The 19,791-nt window shown below is 45.0% G+C and overlaps 1 protein-coding gene across 1 annotated transcript in view; it reads right to left on the bottom strand.

Moving 5' to 3' along the window:
- The window catches only part of SORCS1 (sortilin related VPS10 domain containing receptor 1), a 305,005-nt gene extending 288,476 nt beyond the window's left edge, over nucleotides 1-16,529 (bottom strand). Inside the window, exon 1 of the mRNA XM_075718060.1 lies at nucleotides 15,879-16,529. Within this exon, the coding sequence (XP_075574175.1) occupies nucleotides 15,879-16,529 (651 nt within the window). The remainder of the gene's footprint in view (nucleotides 1-15,878) is intronic.
- Between the last annotated feature and the right edge of the window lie 3,262 nt (nucleotides 16,530-19,791).

Here is a 19,791-nt window from a genome sequence, read left to right as displayed (position 1 = left end):
CCCACAAACCTAGCTTTCTGACAGCATCACATTATTCTGCTCTATCAGCAGCTTCAATTTGCTGCTCCATTCCCTACATTTTCCAGGCAACATCTTAGCATACTGCTTTCCAGCCTTACCCTCTCTATTTTGCCAAGTCTTCTCTCATTCTCCAGTTAGCACCACACACCCCCCCAAAGAGAGGCTTCCTACCTGCTTAGGACACATTTCTTCCTTAGCACATCTCCACCACTAGAAAACACTTCAGACCACAGTGGTTTTCTTCAGTTGTTGAGAGGTCACTCAACATCAGCTTTTTCCAAAGCTTAGCAACAACCACAGGTCAACTTCTCTACTAGAAAAGCTGTTCTTCAACAGACCACTTACAACTTCATGCAGTCCTACAAAAGACCCTCACCCTTCTACTGTTACCCCTCATATCTCTTCCTCCTTAATCACTTATTTCTTCCACCTGGGAAGACAGGGAATTACAGCCAGCTGGCTGCCCTGCCTTTCAGGCGCCAATTTACACCCTGAGGGCTTCCTTCAACTCCCTTCACAATGCCTCTCACCACACCCTAAAATCAATGCCCATCTCTTGTGTGCTTGTGCCTGTCTGTGTCTTTATCATTATTATTATTATTTTCCTTTAGAAGTTAATTATCTAAATGACAAAAAAACTTTACTAGGCTGAATTGAGTGATCACACAATCAATGCAGTTGTAAACCTCATGTTTCTGCTGCTTCTTGTTGCCTGTTCACACATTTAAGGAAGAACCAATTATCTAGTCTACCTCCTGCCTAGGGAAGAGACCATTGCAATCAAGTTATCTGACTCCTGCGTAAAGCAATCCAGAGCATTCCTTGTAACTGTTTCTGCAGTGGCTGTGTCTGCCTCCCAGATCAGGGCTAACTGAGACTGTCGGTTCTTTGAGCCAGCAATCAAATATGTGTCTGTAAAAGGAACATTGTACAGGACTTGCAATTATCAGGGAGAAGACATCTCTTTGTTCTGCGCTAAAACAATGTCAGCGATTAACACCTTTAGGAGGCTCCTGCTTGGGTGGAAATCGCATACCTTAGGATCTCAGCTGTCAATCTGCTCAGCAGTGAAAGGGGTCAGAACAGTGAAAAATAGCTTTTTGAGTTTTCAAATGTTCCTCTTGCAATCTAATTTCTCCTTGGGTTTCTGGCTAGTTAGGCCAAGCTGCCACATTTCTGACTTTCCACAGAGCTACCTTTAGTAAAGCTGAGGCTGCTTCAGGAACAAAAATAAATATTTGATATTCAAGTTACCTTCACATTAACTGTATAGCAGCCAACAAGGATCATTTTCTCGAAAGCAAAAATTGCTGAGATTCATATAAAAATCACCTTCCAAGCCACATTCTCTCTCTGAATGTGCCAGAAGCCACAATTTCTGTGCTGTGAGGGATTCAAACAGGCTGATGTTTGGTTTCTGTCCCAAGAAGGAAAGGCAAGACCATGAAATTTCCTACTAAAATGAGTACCAGTAAACATTTTTCAGCTGATAATCAATAGCACCAAAGCATTTCCTTTTGATAATGTCAGAACATTACATATTGATTAAAACATATATAGAGATGTGGTTCCTGCCACTCCAGAGGTGTCAGTGATTAAATCCCCACAAGTACTGGCTGAGAAAGGAAAACATTGTATTGCCTTTGAGATGACCCACCAACTTGGCTCCCTGCAGTGGCTGCCCTGCCCAAAGAACTTGTTACCTTCAGCAAAAAGCCTTTGGAGGCATCCACCATGCAACTAAGGAGACATAGCAAAGAGGAGACAGCTGGAAACAAAATCTCTCCAGGACAGAGAAAGAATACAGCATGTTCATAGGGCCCATTCCCAGAAGGGAAGGTGGAAGAGGACGGAGGAGCAACAAACTTTCACACCTCCTGGGAATGAGATGATGTATCACGTAGTGTCCCATACACTCCACATATTCTTATATATTCAGTATAAAAGATGTGTCCATGATACAGCAATAGTATCTTGTCATAATTTTGGTGCCAAAGCAAAAGCCAACTGGGAATGTTTCTCACTAGTTTTTGACACTATCAGAATGCACATCAATTTTGGTTGGTATTTTAGTGTAGCAAATGTCACTGAAAATGACATACCCCTAAGAAATTTTCCAATTTTGCCTAAACTGTATTTTCTAATAGAAAATTGTTCTGACAACTTTCTTTCCCCAAGTGTCTCTAATACTGGTGTTTAATGATTTGTGTGTCTCAGTGGCATTTTCAATTTACTGACGTCATCTGTACTTTGTAAACTCAACACAGAAGGTGAATATTTAAAACTGTATATCATCTTTCTTCTTTTGTCCTTATTGCGATACTGCATTCATTTCCCATATTTCATTATACCATGTATTTCTACGATGAAATATTTTCATCTTCTAGCAGCTGCTACCGCATAAGTATTTCTGGATCATCTGAGTAGCTTATTAGAAGGACAAATTTACTAATGGGTTAAAATGTAATACATATCGTATCATCCAAGTTCAGACATCAACCACACAATTCCATATATTTAAGCAGGAGCACCAAATTACAGACATCTTTCCTTTTCTCTGAACCCTCTCCAGCAAAGATCTCCATCTGTTTAATGATACAGTATGTCCTTATTTAAACAAAATGCTCTCTATATAGAGGATTAAGTACAGGTTTCAAGAGTAACATTTTATAATGAGATCTTGATTCCTTTGTACTATATTCTCTGCTCCTCATAAAGTTTCTCAAGGTATCTCTTTCCTCTACTTGCTCATAAAGGTTTGTTTCTCACCAAAATCCACCTTGTCAAACACAAGATTTCTCAGAAATTATTCATTCTGCTTGGTTTCAATACCTAAACATTAGAAAGGAATAGAGATGGATTCTCCTTCTGCTTGCCACAAAGCAGTTCTTGGCTTCATCTAAGTGAATCCTGATTTACATGAGCAGAAAAGGAGCGCAGACACAGACTCAACATTCCTCCTCAACTATTTCATTCTGAGATGGTGCCAGACACAAGGGAGAGATGGAAAGTATAGAGCAACTAAGGCAATGAAATTTTCTTCTCTTTGTGTGTGCATGTTTCTTTCTCTTTCAGCCTGACAGGAGCAACGGTGATTTCTTAACTCTTTTTGGAAGGATCTTTGTATAGTAGTTTGGGGTTTGTTTTCTTATTTCCCTTTAAAGCCATTGCTCAGATGCCTCGCGGATAAACCTGCCCTAAGAACTTGAATAGCACTGAAGAAAATCTGTGCTGCTGTACTAAACACACACATTGACAGCAATTTGAAAAGGACATAAGCAGCCATCAAAGCACAGGCAGATAATCCAGAGCACAAACATTTCCTGGAAATACTTGCTACACTTAACATATCTTTAAAAGTTCAAAGAAACATCAAAATATCTTTGGTTAAATGTGCTTTAAGAGAAAGGTGATGTTCACCTGCATTGAAGCTGTACCTTACCCCCACTGTTCTTTGTGGTGAAAATACAGATGTAATGAACCTGCTAAGACAGTGCTATTTCCCTGAGGAGGGCTGAAAGGGACCAGTACCCAAACAGGACATGAGAACAGCAGAAATGCCATCAATTCTAACTTGGGATAAAACTAAAAGGGGAGATGGAGAAGCAAGCAGGAATCACCAGGCAGCATTCATTTCCTCCCTCCAAATCCATGCACAAATCAGAAACATTCAGTATGAATACGTTATGTGCTCCATTGGATCTTGTGTGTATCTATATATTGTGTGCACGGGAAAATCATAAAGACAAGCTTTAACTTTATAATAAGTCCTGGATAGTGACAGCACTTAAGTCTCCTAGAGCCTGTTACACTTAAGAACACCAAAAAAAAAAAAAAAAAAAAAAATTTGGAAGGGATGTAAATCTACTATTTCTGGGTTTCAGACAAACGGCGGCAAAACTGGCCCACATCTCTGTAGTGGGGGGATGCTGAATTTTGTCACACCTCAGCTGTGATCCTGTCCAGCAACTTCTCAGCTATCCAAGCAGCCTATTGCAATCCCAACTCCTGGCCTAATGCTGAGCTGCATTACAAGGAATGGAGTCAAAGAAAGCTGAAGAAAAAGGGAAACAATATGCTTTCTACAGAAGTTTTTCAGGAAGTTTTTGACAGTGTAAGAGGGAAGAGACTATAGGAACCTGTGTCTTAAGGAAACTTTCATGGCTAAATCCACAGAGCCCAATCCAGCTGTTGCAGAACTGGTCCGTTCCAAGCACTCAAAAAAAAAAAAAAGATAGCTTTCATTCTCTGAGTTCATGAGTGGGGCTTTCTTAAGATTTCTCAACTAGTAGTGATCCATTTCTTCTTAGTGCCCTGGTTTACCCAGTCCTTAAGGTGCATCTGGTCTTGTTTTCAAATTTGTTCTGCAAGGACAAAATTTGGTGTCACCTGGATTTGGAAGAAAGGCTAACGGGGCAGGAGCCTCCCAGTTGATGCTGGAAGATGGGATGCACAATCCCCTAAGCTGGGCACTGTGGTCATAGAGCCACATTTGTCTCCTATCAGGGCTGAGTACACCATGCATCCTTGTCCCTAGACTGGTCTTGTCCATCTGGAAGGCAGGAGGAGAAATGGCAGGTGGACCCAGCAGGACCACCACCTTCACACTGAAGCTTCAAGATGTTCCTCTCTGTGCAGAGGGCATTCCTGCTGGCAGTCAGCGAGGGGCTGCTGGCTCTGCTAACACCTGCAGCTGCAGCATCCCATTTAACTGGTGCCTTGGCCCACCAGAGTAGCTGAGATGTTTGACAGTGCCGATGCAAGCTGCATTAGCTCATGGGCTGGCCTGTTTGTCATGACAATTATTAGGGTTGTGTTCGCCTTTCATTAATAACGAAACACATGCCTTCTCTGGCCCTTCTGCATCAAGGGAAAGCATCAGTACTCACACACCTACACACACAGGTATGTGTGGCACTTTCCTCGTGTGTTTATTGTTTTTTGGGAATCTCACTCGGAATGTGTTGCTGTCTCAGCTGTCACTGCTTGTCACATTACAATAACGATCGCTGCTTTCAGAAGCCAGTTCAGGTTGTTTAATCATTGCTTCCCTCCAAGCTGTCCATCACAGGGTGGTCGCCAGGCAACAGCATCAACAGACAGGGCTGTGGGTGTTTAGTGAGGAGAAGGAGGAGGAGGAGGATGGAGCACACCAGGGTTTGCAAGGAGGAAGAATAACTCACACTCCCATGGGAGAGGGAGGCATGGGAGCTGCTGAGTCTATCTGATGGGATCCCAGCCTGCACCATGATGAAAATAACAGGGATTTCAGTGATTGCAGAGCCCAGTGTTTTGGTGGAGGAAAAGAGGGCAGGACCCTGGCCAATGGCACAGTAATGCAGGGCCAGGTTCCTTGCTCCAGCTCTCATAGATGTCCATAGTCCAGCTCCCTCCATCACAGGTGGGATGGCAGGGCCCTGCTGTCCTGCCCGGCTTACAGCCGTGGGCACAGCCTACAGTCAGAGACAGCTGGAATCAACCATATTTATTCCTTTAACAACTTTAAAATTAGTTGTTTGGGAATGGATGAGGAGTTTCTGAAGAAAACAGAAAGACCAAATGTCAACTTATAAAAGTTGAAAATAAAGTGGAAGGCAACACTGAACTTGGAGCTTTTCATCCAAAAGATGAGCTGGAGAATGTTTTGGTTTGGTTTGTTTCATTTTGTTTTCCAGGAGACACACAATTAAACAATCATTCATCATTTAAACAAACAGAAAAGGAGACACAGCTGCACCTGCCCAAAGACTGCAAGTCTGCATCAAAGCATCGTTGGGTTACAATAACATAAATATTTATTATGAAACTTCAGCTGCTCTTCTGTAGAGATGCTAGGTCACTGGATCCAGGCTAAGCCCAGATCTGTATTCTTCATATCTCTAGCCCAGGCTCTGTCCTGTTTAACATATTTAGGGGAGTGTGGAAACACGCACACAAATGAAGTGGAGGAGGTGTAGCGCAGTGCCTTCCCATGGTGCAATCCTCAGCCAGAATACCATCTCAGGGAATATATCTCCTCAAAACTCCTTTAACTAGTGACATTTCACCACAGACCTATGCATTTTGGTATTAAGTTTAATGCATCTGCTGCTTTGGTAGCCTATCTTTTATTTACCTGTTTACCCTCTCCTATTAAAAAAAAAGTCTATTAAGTTTCACGTAATCTAAGTAAGATCTAATTTTGATTTGCAAATAACCATTCCCAAAATTTGATTTTGTTTCCAATAATGATCAATTTAAAGCTTTTATCTTTCATCCATAGAAAAGTATTTTCTTGGAAACATGAACTAAAACTCAACAGAAAGCAAATTAATTTTCTATATCATATTCTTTGGCATATAGAGCTTGATTTTCACCATAAGTACAATTCTGAACCCAGAAAAAAATATATTTACATTTATGCATAGGTAAATTCTTCAAAAAGTAAGGTCCTTGAATATTCATTTGAATATTCATTGGAATTCACTTCTCCTAGGCCTGTTCTCAAAGAATATTCAGTGAACAGTACTGGCAACATTCTTGGCCAAGGCAGGGCTTTAAGCTGTTTCTGAAGGTTTATACTGACCCAGTCATGCACACAAAAAGGGAGCCTATGACCTCCTCCATCTACTGAAAATACACCTTGGATTTAAAATAAAAATCTTCCATGCAAAGTCTATTCCAAATGATTAAATGGGGTCCATTCCCACATTACTGATAAATTTCCCACTGATTTCTGAATCAGGAACTTTATGATTATTTCACCCCCCAAAAAAGTGCACCCGAGAAAAATCACACACTGAGCAGGGACAATTTATGAAGAGAAAAACAAGCCTACATTTGTTATATAAAATATATTTTATACTTGAATTATTTTCTCAACATTAAATGTAGTGCAGGAGGTGAGAATGAGGGAGGAAGAGAAACATTTGGGGAAAGACACGGGATGTCTCTGTTGGGTTATCTAAATAGTCTGCGATTTTCTAAAGCACCTTTCACTTCCTCCTAAAGGCCTGCATGAAAATGATCTGCAAGAGCTCATGGCGCGGCTGTCCTTAAATAATCACCAGCAAAGGTGACATAAAACCTAATTCAAATAGGATGTGAGCACCGACACAGAGTTGGGACCTGGTGTTGTAAGGAATCAAGAGCTTCCCATGCGTAGCTGAACGCTCTCCACCCAAAAAAACCCCAGTCCTTACATGCCATAGGAACACATTTGCCTTGAAATGCCAACAGCAAATCATGCCCTTCCCTCTCCTGTCCTTCATCTCTTGTTTTAACATATTTGTGCAAAGCATGAAAGACTCTGCAAATAGAATCTTGGGTTCCAAGGGGTAGCAAGAAGTGATACACAGGGCATAGGGGACGTATTCCTGGTGGCAGTCTGAACACTGTCTTGATGAATGAATTTCAGACATCTTCTCTAAACACCAGCCATATCTTTATGTACGAGATGCACTCTGGTATTTTTGGCAGCCCAGACAGTCCAAGAGTATCTTCCCTACCTTGCTGCTTCTGCATTAGGGAATGCAATTGTATGGGCAAAAAAAAGCTTGTTTGTTTGTTTTAATGAGGGCAACCTCCCTTGGGGTGAAGGTGGGTGGTATTTGCTGTTATCACGTAATCTGCTGCCTTATGTACGCTTTGTGGTCTCCTCATCCTGCCCTGAGGTTCCTCAGCCACACTTCCCAGAAGCACAGCATGGGTCAATCCCTTCATCCCGCCTGAGCTACTTGCTTGAGGTGGGCTTTGTCTCATCTGGGCTATCTCTGAGCTTTGCCTCCAGGAAAAGAGAAATCGCAAGGCCTGTGACTCACTTCACCTTCCTGCCCCTAACCACAGTACAGGGGGAGAGCACTGGTGGCCCTGTCCCAACAAGGGCTGCTCATGGCAGGGATACTTGGCATTGACATCCCTCTGTAGCAGCAAAATAGGTCCCATTTCCCACCTTCTTCCTCACCACTACCTAAATCTCCATCTCTTCTCAGCCTTCTCCTCCCCACTTGCCCCATGCCAGGGGCACCTCAGTACAGCCTGCCCTGAGCATGTCCCTGGCACAGCAGCACATGGGGAAGAAGTTCAGAAGCAGCTCTGAGTCCCGATGTGCTATCATGGGAGAACATCACTCCCCTATTTAGGGACATGATGTGAGGTTAAATTAAGTTCTTGGAGACCCTCTAAAAGAAAGGAATTACATTTTAGGACATAACCTAAAATATCCTGTTCCTTCTCAAAGTACTTTCCTTTTCTGTTCCCCAAGGAGAGAAAGTATGGTACCAAGTAAAAGTGTTATTGTGCTACCCGCACTGAGAATTAGGGATTAAGAGCTCTCATGTTAACTGTTGTTTGATTTAAGAGACGGCCAAAAAAATTGCAAGTGGCACAAAAATCATTTTACTGCATCAACTTTTATACGCATTTAAAATTCCAAAATAATTACTCTATCACCCAATGCTGCCATTTGAATTGGAATCAAGGCCCATTTTCATTTAACATAGAAATGTCAATTAGAGCTGCGGGAGTCATTGATTTTTTGGTTTGCTGGCCAGATATTAAAAAAAAAAAAAAAAAAAAAAAGAGAGAGAGAGAAAAGAAGTGCCTTGTGTCAGTCTGATTTTTTTTCTCCTCCTATGAAATGAAAACCTGAATGTAGCTTTGGTTCTGGATGAACAGGATCCAGTACACACAGCTTTTATGATAATATCAATTGCCCAAATATAGGCAAATAGAGTTTGAGATGCTCTACCATTCCCAGGCCTGGGCGTCAGGTAGGACGCAGGACCCACAGGACGCCCTTGCCCTGTGAAGCAACAGCTAGAGGCAATACCATCTCAAACGTCACTAGATGACTGTGTGGGACGCTGAATCAAGGGGTTTGAGTCACTAGATCATTTTTAAATATAGAATAAAAGAACTGGAAATCCATTCAAACAACGCTGCCTTGAAACAAAACAATGCAAATAATGTCACAGTTAAACTTTAAAGATTTTGGCTTGTTCAGGGCTTGTTTTTCAGCAGCCTTGGAATCAAAAGGAAATCAGTGTGAACCTATGAAATACTCTGTCCGAGCTACAACAGCATTTCCTAAGGGAAGAGGTCTTTGACGGGGCAGTTTCACTTGCCTCGTTAGAGCTCTGCACAACATGAGGATTGCATTCAGTCTGGCACAGTAAGAAAGGCCCAGAGGGTGCAAGATTGTCCAAGGCCAATGCTAATCTTCCAGCCCTTCACACGTAGAGCTGTATCACAACAGGATGGGGCAGAATGGTCTCTAACCTCTCCAGAATGACTTGAGGACTACTCACCTTCTTGTTTCCCCCTCTGGACAGACCTCATCATCATTGCCAGGTCAGAGAAATACAGAAGTCTTACCTGAAGTCAGGAGGAAAGGGAGAAAACCCTTTTCTATCATAAAGTACAGTATTAAGAAGATTGAAAATGATAACCCATTGCTTCATACAGTTTATAGCCTCCTGATATTGTGTGGATGCCAGCTGCAACTGTCAGAGCCCTTCCATTATTCTCCTTAACCTCCCCTCATGATCGGATTTGCATAGCCCACCTGTCAGTCCAGGTGGAAGCTCCTCACCTTCTCCCAAACACTTTCACAGAGACAAGAGTCACACAATGACAAGCCTTTCTTCTAGTCCTCACGGATTCTCTTTCACCCACTGCTTTCTCTCAGTGCACGGCTATTCTTATTAACAATTTCCCACGTATCCTATTTCATATTCTATTGATTCTATTAATATGAAAAGCCTATGTTTTAGCCAGTCAAGAAATATTCTAGAGATGGATTACAACACAAAAGAAAGAAATACTATGGCTATTGACTTATTTTGCCAAATCACACACACAAAAAAATTATCTAAAGAAACTCAAAACTTTCTGGCTAAAGAAAAAAATCCTGCTCAAAGTTACAGGAAATTTTCTAGTGTTTTCTCTCACTGAAGGCTTGTTTTTAAAGTAGTCTTCATATCTAGAATGGATATAAAGTATTTTCTGATCTACACAGTAGCAAATCTAGTTCGGAAGACCAAAATTTGAAACAGGGGACTTTTAGCAATACTTTAATTTGACTTCATTTTTTCTGGCTTAAATACCAATTTTTGTTTCCTCACTTTTTATTCAGCCCTTCCTAAATACATTCTCATTAGCTCTGGCAAGAGATTAGCCTGAAACAGTCTCAGAATCTGGTGCATTATACTATTAATAGTATTATACACTGTTGTAATATGTAAGCCATACATACTATGTCTCACTGAAGCATTTTAATGCAGGCATCCTCCTCAGATGAATCTTTTTTGGGACCTGTTTCCTGCACCCTAGGAACCAATCTAAATGCAAAGTGACTGACAGTGGGGTCATTCCTCACTGTGGGTCTCACTGTGCAGCTGGCTCTGGGCTCCACAGATATATTCATTTCCTTGAAACTCCTCCTTTATAATAATGCAATTGCCATGGAAGGAGAGGAGCAATGGGCTATCACAGTGCCATACAATGTAATGCCAGTCACTCATGGGATGATGGCAGATTCTTCATCCATCCCTGGTAGTTTTATGCTGGAGCCACAGCTCTGCCAGCAAGGGAAGGACAGAGGGTACCAACTACAGCCTGTTGCATGAACACAGCATCTGAGCAAGAGTGAGAAGATGTGAAAAGTGACATTTTTAGTCTCCCATTCTGGTCTGAACAGAACACCACTGGCAATTTAAGACACTTTTGCCATGCCTTTACTGTCTCACTTGTAAAAGGGAATACATTCGTTATCATCTGCATGGAATTGTGTTCATCAAAAGCAAAAATCTGATTCAAATTCAAGCTCTCGGGAACCTGACTCCTAGAAATTCACAGTTCACTTTCTACAATCTGTCTTACAAGCAGATACAGAAAGAACAGTGCTTGCTTGATTTAGCAAACCAGAGGCTGAAAGGGAATACGATCACTGCCTGTAAAATAATTCCAGGGGGCATAAGTACCAGGGAGGGAAAATAACTTTAATTAAAAGGCACATGCATGAATGGAAAAGAAAAAAAAAATTAATCTAAATTGCCCAATGGCAACATTAGAACAGAAATCAGAAAGAAGTTTCCAACAACCAGAAGAATAAAGCTTGGAACAGCTATCCAGAAAGGAAGAAGGCAATAGGATGGTGGGTTAAAAGAAACCCAACTGTTCTCAAGATGCAGTTGACCAGTTTATGGCTGTAGGATGCAGTACCTGCTGCAACCCTGCATCTTTCTTTAAGTTCCTAATTTATAAAGTAGGTTTGAACACTTCAGCTGAAAATCCAACAACAGGTTATTCACAATTACTTTGCCCAGGAGGAAATACAATGCATTGGAAATACATAGGTGCATTGTTATTCTGCCTTACCTGTGCTCAGTTTGTCCTGTCAATAACATCAAGTAAAATTGCACAAGTAACACCTAATGTAGAGTCTCATCTTGCCTAAAAGCTCTCCCGTAAGAGACCTAACTCTTCCCCTGTTGTCTAGTGTAATCACCTGACAACAGCAATGATGACCTTGCAGGCTTCATCCTGTACTGGACCCATCAGTTATATTGATTTTCTACTGTGGATGGAACATAAAACCTGTCTGGCCATGGTTGTTTTGCATCTGGTCCAGACTCCATCTCCATCAGTCTGTTGAAGATCTTCGGTTGTGGAGGACCTAGAAGCAGCTCAGCTTTGTCTTTCCAGCAAACTTTCACAGAAGTTTGAACCAGCTGTTTAAAGGTACCGTGGCCATGTAAAAGCCAATCCCCAGGTGTACAGCAGGGTACAGGCTCATATTCTTTGCCAAACACTTTGAGTCCTACACCAACATCCAGCCCAGGAGAGCGCTCTGTCCAAAGCGAGGCAAAAATAAACTGCCTTATTAAATGAATGCAAAACCCGTCCTGCTCTCCTTCACAGCACCACGTTATAGCACAAGCTATAGCATCAAGGCTCTTGCTCAGCCTCCCTTACCTTCTGACCTCCTCCAATTTTTTTGCTGTTTCTCCAGGGTACTTTCAAAGGAACAAATAAGGCACTAATCTCACTCCAGGCCAGCCTAGGACAGAAGCAGTCTTGGTTTCTTGTAAGGTCGGAGAACCATCTGTATCCCAAAAGCTCATAATGGACATCTAGAGATTTGATTCTCTCCATTAAAACCAAGTCTCTCTTTTTAGCTCCACACACAAACCTCTGCTAGCTGTTTTCTCCTAGTCTACAGCAGAGCATTAAGGGAGCTTTGGGGACTCCACATCGACAGTGTTTGGATACACAACATCAGGAAGCATGTCTGGTATCTCTGCAAGCTAGGAAACCTGCCAACTTCCACACTGATGATGAAATTTCTCAGTGGTGCAAAAAGGCAAGAGATCTCACTTGTATGTCTTGTAGCATATATTTGAAGATTTTATCTCATAGGATCTTTTACTCCAGTTTCTACAGAGGCCAGTGGAAAGACTCTCAGGATGTATCAATGAAGTAAATTAAGCAATACCAGGACACATTCACAGACTCAATAGTCTTATTATACTGTCAAAATGGTTCCAAGCAGGGTGCTGGCATGGGCCAGGTAACACCTTCCTGGATCATTCCCAGACAGTCTGGGACTTAGTACAAGCCAAAGACCATTTCCAGCACCCAATTTAGCTGCAGCCGCTCTTCTCTGTTTTGCAGACTGAAAGAACTCAGGATTGTGGAGGTGCCGGGCGGCCTTGTGTGGCTTTGCTCATCTCTACTGGAGTCAGAGAAAGCCTGAGCCCCACCTGTATTTTAATAGAACACTGGATACATGCCTGGTTTCATCCTCATCAGTCATCTGACACTCCAGACTCCGTAGACCTATGCTGTCCTCCGGGGAGCTCCTGCTGATTCCAGCCGTGAAAAAGCCAAGGCAGACAGGAGGGATTAGTGCATAGATGAAGTGTGTCCCTACAGATGTGAGCTGGACACACTTCAAATGTCCGGCTACGGATATTGTGCTGGATGGTAACCTGTCCAGGGAGTACCTAAAGCCATTGATGGGCCAAAATAATCCCTGATGTGAGACAATTTATGTTGGTGGAGTTATACCTGGATAACTTGGACTACTATTTATTATTCTTATTGTACCTGTGGCCAAGCATACAGCAAGTTCATCCTCAGAGCAGAATGCCATCAGTTAGATGGTGCACACACTCAACATGAAATCACAGTCAAGCCTGAAAGAAGCTGCAAACACCGAGAACAACCCCTTACAGAAATCAGGAGTCCTTTCAGGGGCCCCTTCTCCTCCATCAGAAGCATTGCAATTGTATCCAAACCACTACCAAAATAAGGATATGGGGAACCACACCGAAGCTGGCAGGATCAGGTACATTGCAACAGAAAAACTTGGTGGTGACAGTGCTTTAATTTTCCAGCTTTTCCATCTAAAGGGATCTCAAATATTCTGAGCTTTGTTTTGGATTTTTCCTGTACTCACATACATGCTACAAACTATGATCATCTTCATCGCGCCCCTGCGCCTGGGTGAAAGGCGAAAGCTGTTCAACAGCAGTGCTTACAGAGCACATTAGACTGAAAATGTGAAGAGTGTGTTGCATCCCCCTGCCACAGCAGGGAAACGCAGGCAGGAAGGTGGCAGCTACCGCTGCTGGAGCGCAGCCAGGGCACCGGGGTTACACGGCATCCCTCACAAGCAGCACTATGGGATCTTCTGCAACCCCCATGCAGGCAGACCTACATACATTGTACCCTAAAGGAACCCCAACCCCCTCTCACTCCCAGCTCCTTCACAGAGGAGCACCCAAAAGCTCCACAGAGAGACATTGGGTCAGTGCCACTTTGGGCTACCTACTGAACACACCCCATTGCTTCAGCTGAGCCTGGACAAGCCTGTCGTGCATCCAAGTCCTGCTGGGGCCCAGCTTCATTCCATGTTCTGAAGGGGATGCAATCACAGCACAAGATAGCACAGCACTGCCAGAGCCCCCAGCAGCAAGGTGGGAGCATAATCTCCCCATACGCAATGCAACCCGCGGCTCTTTGGGAAGGACAGCAGCAAATTATTTCCCCACAGCTCCCTGAAAACATTGTACACCAAGATACTTAGAAAGTAATCAGTCCCTAGCATTAATAGTCCTTACTACCGCAGTGGGCAGAAACATATACGCAGGTATATGTATACCTAACCACATGTATTATAAAACATATATATAACAACAGTATATGTGCCTTGATAAAGGTACAGGTGAAACGTAATTGCAGTGATAGACCAGGAAGACTGATGCCTGCTGGATGACTTTTTATATCAGAAGGTTTTTCTTAGCAAATAGGTCACTTTAAACCAGTGTCAGCCTCAATTCGATTTGTATGAACAGACCCGAGTTCCTACAAGGCAGCTTCTGTTAGCACAACTACGTAAGACACGGGCTAGCTGACTTGTGAAGAAAGGGGAAAGTCCTTCAAAATGGAGATGACAAGTATTCCTCTGTCAATTAATTGATTAAAAAGCTCCTGATGAGACCATAAAATCATGTCCCAGTTAACTAGGGCTGAACCCCATAGTGAGGTGCTTATGACATCCACTGTAATTCTAAATTGGGTGGCTGTGATATACCTCAATAGAATCTATACCAAAAGGAATTCATAATGATTAGACCATTATTTCAAAGTGATACAAGGCTCCTAGTACTAAAAGCTGAAAGGGAAGCCAAGGATTTTTGCCAAGCAGTCAGAAACCGTCTGGCATGACAGCTGCAGACACCTTAGAGGAGAAGAGCCTGAGTTCCCCTTTCTCTTGGGAAGTTGTATGGGCAATGACTATGTCGTGCCGACATCCCTTTCTCTCTTATTAGCATTCTGCTTGCTGTCTCTAAGAGGCAAAGTGACAGAAGTTGGAGCATTCAGACAGACAGATCCCCCCCACTTCTGCTAGTCCGCAAGCAGAGTTAACGGCAGGCAGAATGCACGCCAGGCAACGCACTCTGCCTATCCCAGGCCTCAGCCCTCTGGCTCCAGGTTACCTCTGCAGCAGAGGCTGGAGGAATACGGGGCTCAAGCTAACTTGGAAACTTTGATGCCACGACTATTGCTCCAGCCTGGAAACTGGTCACCTACTTCTCTGGCTGGTTTTGTTCTGCTTTGGCTTGTGTTGGAGCCATTCTGGTGCTATTCACAAGAAAGGTCCGGGTTAAGGGGAAGAGACGAGAACTGTCTCATTTTAACACCTTGGTGACAAGGGGCAAAAAGCAGCTTTATCCCCTGCACAGAGGCACGTTGGAGATGAAGTCCTGAAGCCCTCCAGCATCTCCCCATCAGCAGGGCCTGGGGATGAGCCCTGGGACTGACGTGAGCCCCCAGAGCTGGGAGGAGGAGCAGCACCAGAGCGGCTTTCCCAGGCCTTGCTTGCAGCTGAGCCTGCCCGGCTCCCGGCGGGGGTTACCCTGGGGGAAGGCAGGGTGCAAGGCCGGATCCCCCCCGACCCACCCTGCCCCTCCCCGCCGCGGGCGGTGGCAGCGGTTTGTCCCTCTCTGCCTCCAGGGAGAGGGAGAAGGGGGCTGGAGAGGGCTGCGCGCTGGTTTGTCCCTCTCTGCCTCCAGGGTGAAGAAGGGGGCTGGAGGGGGCTGCGCTCAGCGGGCGGGCGGCGGAAAGTTTTTTTGCTCCAGAAGAATGGCCCTTTTGAAGCACTTCTGCCCCACTGCACACTGCTAAGCGAAGCCAATCCCCGGCGCCCGGAGGCGCAAAATCCCCCCTCGAAGAAGAAAAACCCAGCATCCCCCACCCCCCGTCCCACCCCCCCAGGGGGAAAAAAAAAAAAGAAAAAAAAAATTGAAAACAAGGGCAAAAGCAGCCACTCCGCCCGCAGCCCGCCGGCCCCCCGCGGCGGCGGTACTCACGCTGCTGTTGTGCCCCGACCAGTGCACCATGGCTTGGTTGTGCGCCGAGTCGCCGGCGAGGGCGAAGGTGGTGCTGCCCAGCCGCAGCTCCTCCAGCCCGAAGCGGGCGGCGCCGGCGTCCCCCGGCTCCCGCCCCGCGGCACCGCCCGGCCCCGCGGCGCCCCGCAGGCTGCGGCCCCGCCGCCGCCGCCGGCCCGGGCCCGGCCGCCCGCCCGCCGGGGGCGAGCCCTGGCCCCGGAGACGATGGTCCTCGGCAGGAGCCGCCGCCGCAGCCGCCGCCGCTCGGGGCCGCCTCTCCCCGGCCGCTTCCTCGGGCTCCCTCGTCAATCGCCGGGTCTCCCAGCCGCTGAATTTGGTCCCCGCGGGAGCAGGGGCGAGGGTCGCTTGCAGCCCGGCGTCCTCCGCCTCCATCCCGGCCCCTTGCCCTCTCTCACCTCCCTTCTCCCCGGGGAACCTCCTCTGCTCCTTTTCTCCTCTGTCGGTCCTGAAATGCATTAACAATCCCTGCTGCGGTTGTTGCTGCTGCGGCTTCACCTGGGAATGGCAGGATCTGCAAGTTATTTCTGCACCGGTAAAGCCAAAAGTGAAGAGCCATGTCCAGTACAGGAGAGCAACGTGCCAGGCTGGGTACCGGCCAGCAACTTTTTCCATCGCTGCTGACTGCTGATGAGTGCGAGGGAGAAAGAGCAGGAGCGAGCGAGCAGGGTGCTGCCGATTTACCCGCCGCGGGGTAAACACGGCGAGAACTCCATAAAGTTTCGGACTCTGCTGTATTAGATGCAGCTGGGGGGTAGGGGAGATTCTTTTCTTCCCCCCTCTTTTTTTTTTCCTTGTTTTCTTTTCCTTCTTTTGCACTTTTTCCTTTTTTTCCTCTTTTTTCCCCCTTCTTTTTTCTTTTTTTTTTTTTTTTTTCCCCAAGACTGGCGTTGCTGATCAGGCTTTTGATGGAAGGCAAAGCCACAACCACACGGGGGAGGAGCTGAATTGAAATCAGAGAGAGAGGGAGAGAGAGAGGAGCAAATCCTGGCTGGTGATTCCTCCCGGCTGCCTCTGTGGAAGTCACAGCTCGCTCCTCTCCCGCTCGCTCTCTCTCAGCTCCCTCTCACTTCGCCGCTTCTGCATCCCACTCCTCCCGCAGCCGCCCCGCCAGGACGCGCCGCGTGTGTTTCGTGAGTGATCCGTTACTCACCCCCCTTCCTCTCACACGCACGCACTCCAAGGAGGACTTACCCCAACTTCGAAACTCACACCATCTGATCCCTTCCTCCCCTGTGCTTCCCATCAGCTCAAACCCCTAAAACCTGCTCCCCAACATCCTAAAACCGCTGCACGTGAACTGGAAGCAAAGGTGCAAAGTGAAGGAGCAGTACATACATATAAGCATACGTACAAGTGTGTATGGTCTTTCCAGTGGAAATATTTTAAGTCAATTAATCAAGTGGCCTTAAATGTCTGAGCAGGCTCTGAAATGTCCCTTCCTTTCTCTCCCCCTGTGATTGATGTAAATGCACTGGAATTGCTGGGAACAGACACCTGTGCTTGATTTCGCAGAGGAAAAGTCGCATTTCTACCCCTCCGTTCCCTCCTCCGCCTTTGCTTCGCTGTACTGTCATTTACAGTAGCTGCCGATGTTTAGATAAATCACTCAGGCATGGCAGAGATGTAGTCACCTAAATGCTGATGGAGACAGGGACAAGCTTTTGGAAATTAAATGACAGCAGCTGGGGGGGGGGGGAGACACTCCCCACCACTGGTTTATCAGCAGAAAAAAAACCCTTTCTGCTCTAGCTGTCTCACGTTTTCAGGACCAGCAGTTTCTCCCCCAGGAGCTGTGCTCCTGTCTCACCAGATCTCTTCCCCACAGAGTAGTCACTAGTGGTGGCTGGAGAAGATCCCCAAACCCTGATTGCAGAGGCTGGTGTCTGCCAGCCATGGGAGCCACTGGTCCCTTACTGCAGGCAAACTCATTGGTGACTGCCCATGCAGCAGGACAGGGGTCCAGGCTTTAACAGGCACTTGCAAATGTCCATGGGCTTTAAAACTGCGGGAAATTAAAGGCTCTTCCACTGGAATTTTATTCCATCCCCATCTGCCTGCTCTCACTCATTCCTATTTGATTTCCAGGAGAATTTATTTTTTGATTAATGTTTTTAATGTTTCCTTCCTAACATGGAAGACTCTGTTGTATTTTTTCACAGGGCATATCAGAAAGAGATATACGGATTTGTTCCTCATTCTTCTAGAGATTTCACTCAAATGCTCACTGGTGACATGTCTTGGGATATTAGCACAAGACCACAGGTGAAGGGAGACTCACAGTAATTGAGGCTGGGTATAACTTCATGCTGCTTACAACAATGATGGATTGTCTGCAATGTAACCGCCAGACCTCAGCTCAATCTACTGTAAACCAATTAACTGCATACCTGTTTCCCTATCTCCCACCTAAATGGTTACTATTAGTTACAGCCTGTCAGTAATAATAATTAACACTTTGCACTTAAACAACTCTTTTCCTTTACTAAGCCCAAAGCTCTTCACAAAGGCCAGTGAATTTTACTCTTGTTGTATAAATGAGGGAAACTGAGTCACAGTGCAATGAGCAAAGCAGCAAGGATTGGAGATGGAGCTACCTTATTATCAACCCAATCCTTTGTCTTCTATACAATAGGTTGACCAGATGGATCTATCCCAAAGGATACACTAAAGAGTGACACCTTCCTAGGACAAGTCTCTTAAAGAGGCTTTAATCTAAAGGGATGAAATTCAAAGAGATGAGTGGGTGAGACAGGAAAAGAATTTGGAAGGTGGCAATTAATAAGAGGTCAGAGGAGATTTCTCCTGGGATTGTAATAGAGATTTGCATGCCAAAGAATGGCTAAGGCTAATGAGAGAAAAAAATCTAGCTGTCTTATTTAGGCAGATGATTACCTCTGGATTGTGATGAGTGACCAGTGAGTGATATGGATGTGCCTGGCAAAGTACACCTTATACACTGTGAGTATACTACACCTGAAGAGCTCTTCAGCAAATGCACACAAGTCAGTCATGGAGAGAAAATACAAGATCCGACCTGAGGACCACAGCCACTTTTTCCAGCATTTCACTTGTTGTGGGTGAATATAAGACAGAGACATACAGTATGAGCCTTTCCCTGGTTCCGATTTCCAGGAATCATCAGTTCAGGAGATTCCAGCAGCAGAAATTGCACCTGATCCCTTATGTCTAATAGCTACGGATGGACCTGTCTTCCCTAAATTTGTCTAATCCTTATTTATACTCTTGGTGTCTGAGGCATGCTGTGGTAGTCAATTTTACAATCTGATTATGTGTGCTTTTGAATACTCATGGTCTGCACTTATCTGAGAGAGACATTTTAAATAGCCATAGTCTAATCTTGTTGCCAGCCATCTTTCTGCCACAGATGATTTGATGATTGAGCCATCAGAGATGCAAAGCCAGAGTCTTTGGCACAAAAGAATAATCCCCTGTCCTTTGATGTAAGCGATAGCTTTCTGAGTTGAGGACTACAGTAAGCACCTATGCTGTCATTGGGGAGGGCTGAATTAATACACTCAGCCAAAAAGAACCACTGGTGTGTAGTGACCGGACTGCATGGCCACGCTCACAAAAAAGGAAAGGCTGCACTCATGGGTATCCCTACCTGAGGTTACCTGGTCCGACATTTCGATAGCACACACTACACCAAATGTCCAGCTCAAACCCCTGATGAGAATGTGTTTTCCGACAAAGTTGTTACCTGATGAGGAGAGTGCTCTTCTGTTTCACATGGCCAATATTGCCTCAAGGGAGGGGAGAGGAACAAGCCCTGGGGGCCATGGAACAGGAGACAGTTGTTGATACTATAAAACATGATGCTGAGAGCACATGAAAAATGCAGGCCTCAGCTGAC

This window comes from Pelecanus crispus, chromosome 10 (genome assembly GCF_030463565.1).
Source record: "Pelecanus crispus isolate bPelCri1 chromosome 10, bPelCri1.pri, whole genome shotgun sequence".
NCBI classification, from domain to species: Eukaryota; Metazoa; Chordata; class Aves; order Pelecaniformes; family Pelecanidae; genus Pelecanus; species Pelecanus crispus.
The sequence above is the reverse complement of the archived record's forward strand: the minus strand, read 5'-3'. Positions and strand labels throughout refer to the sequence as shown.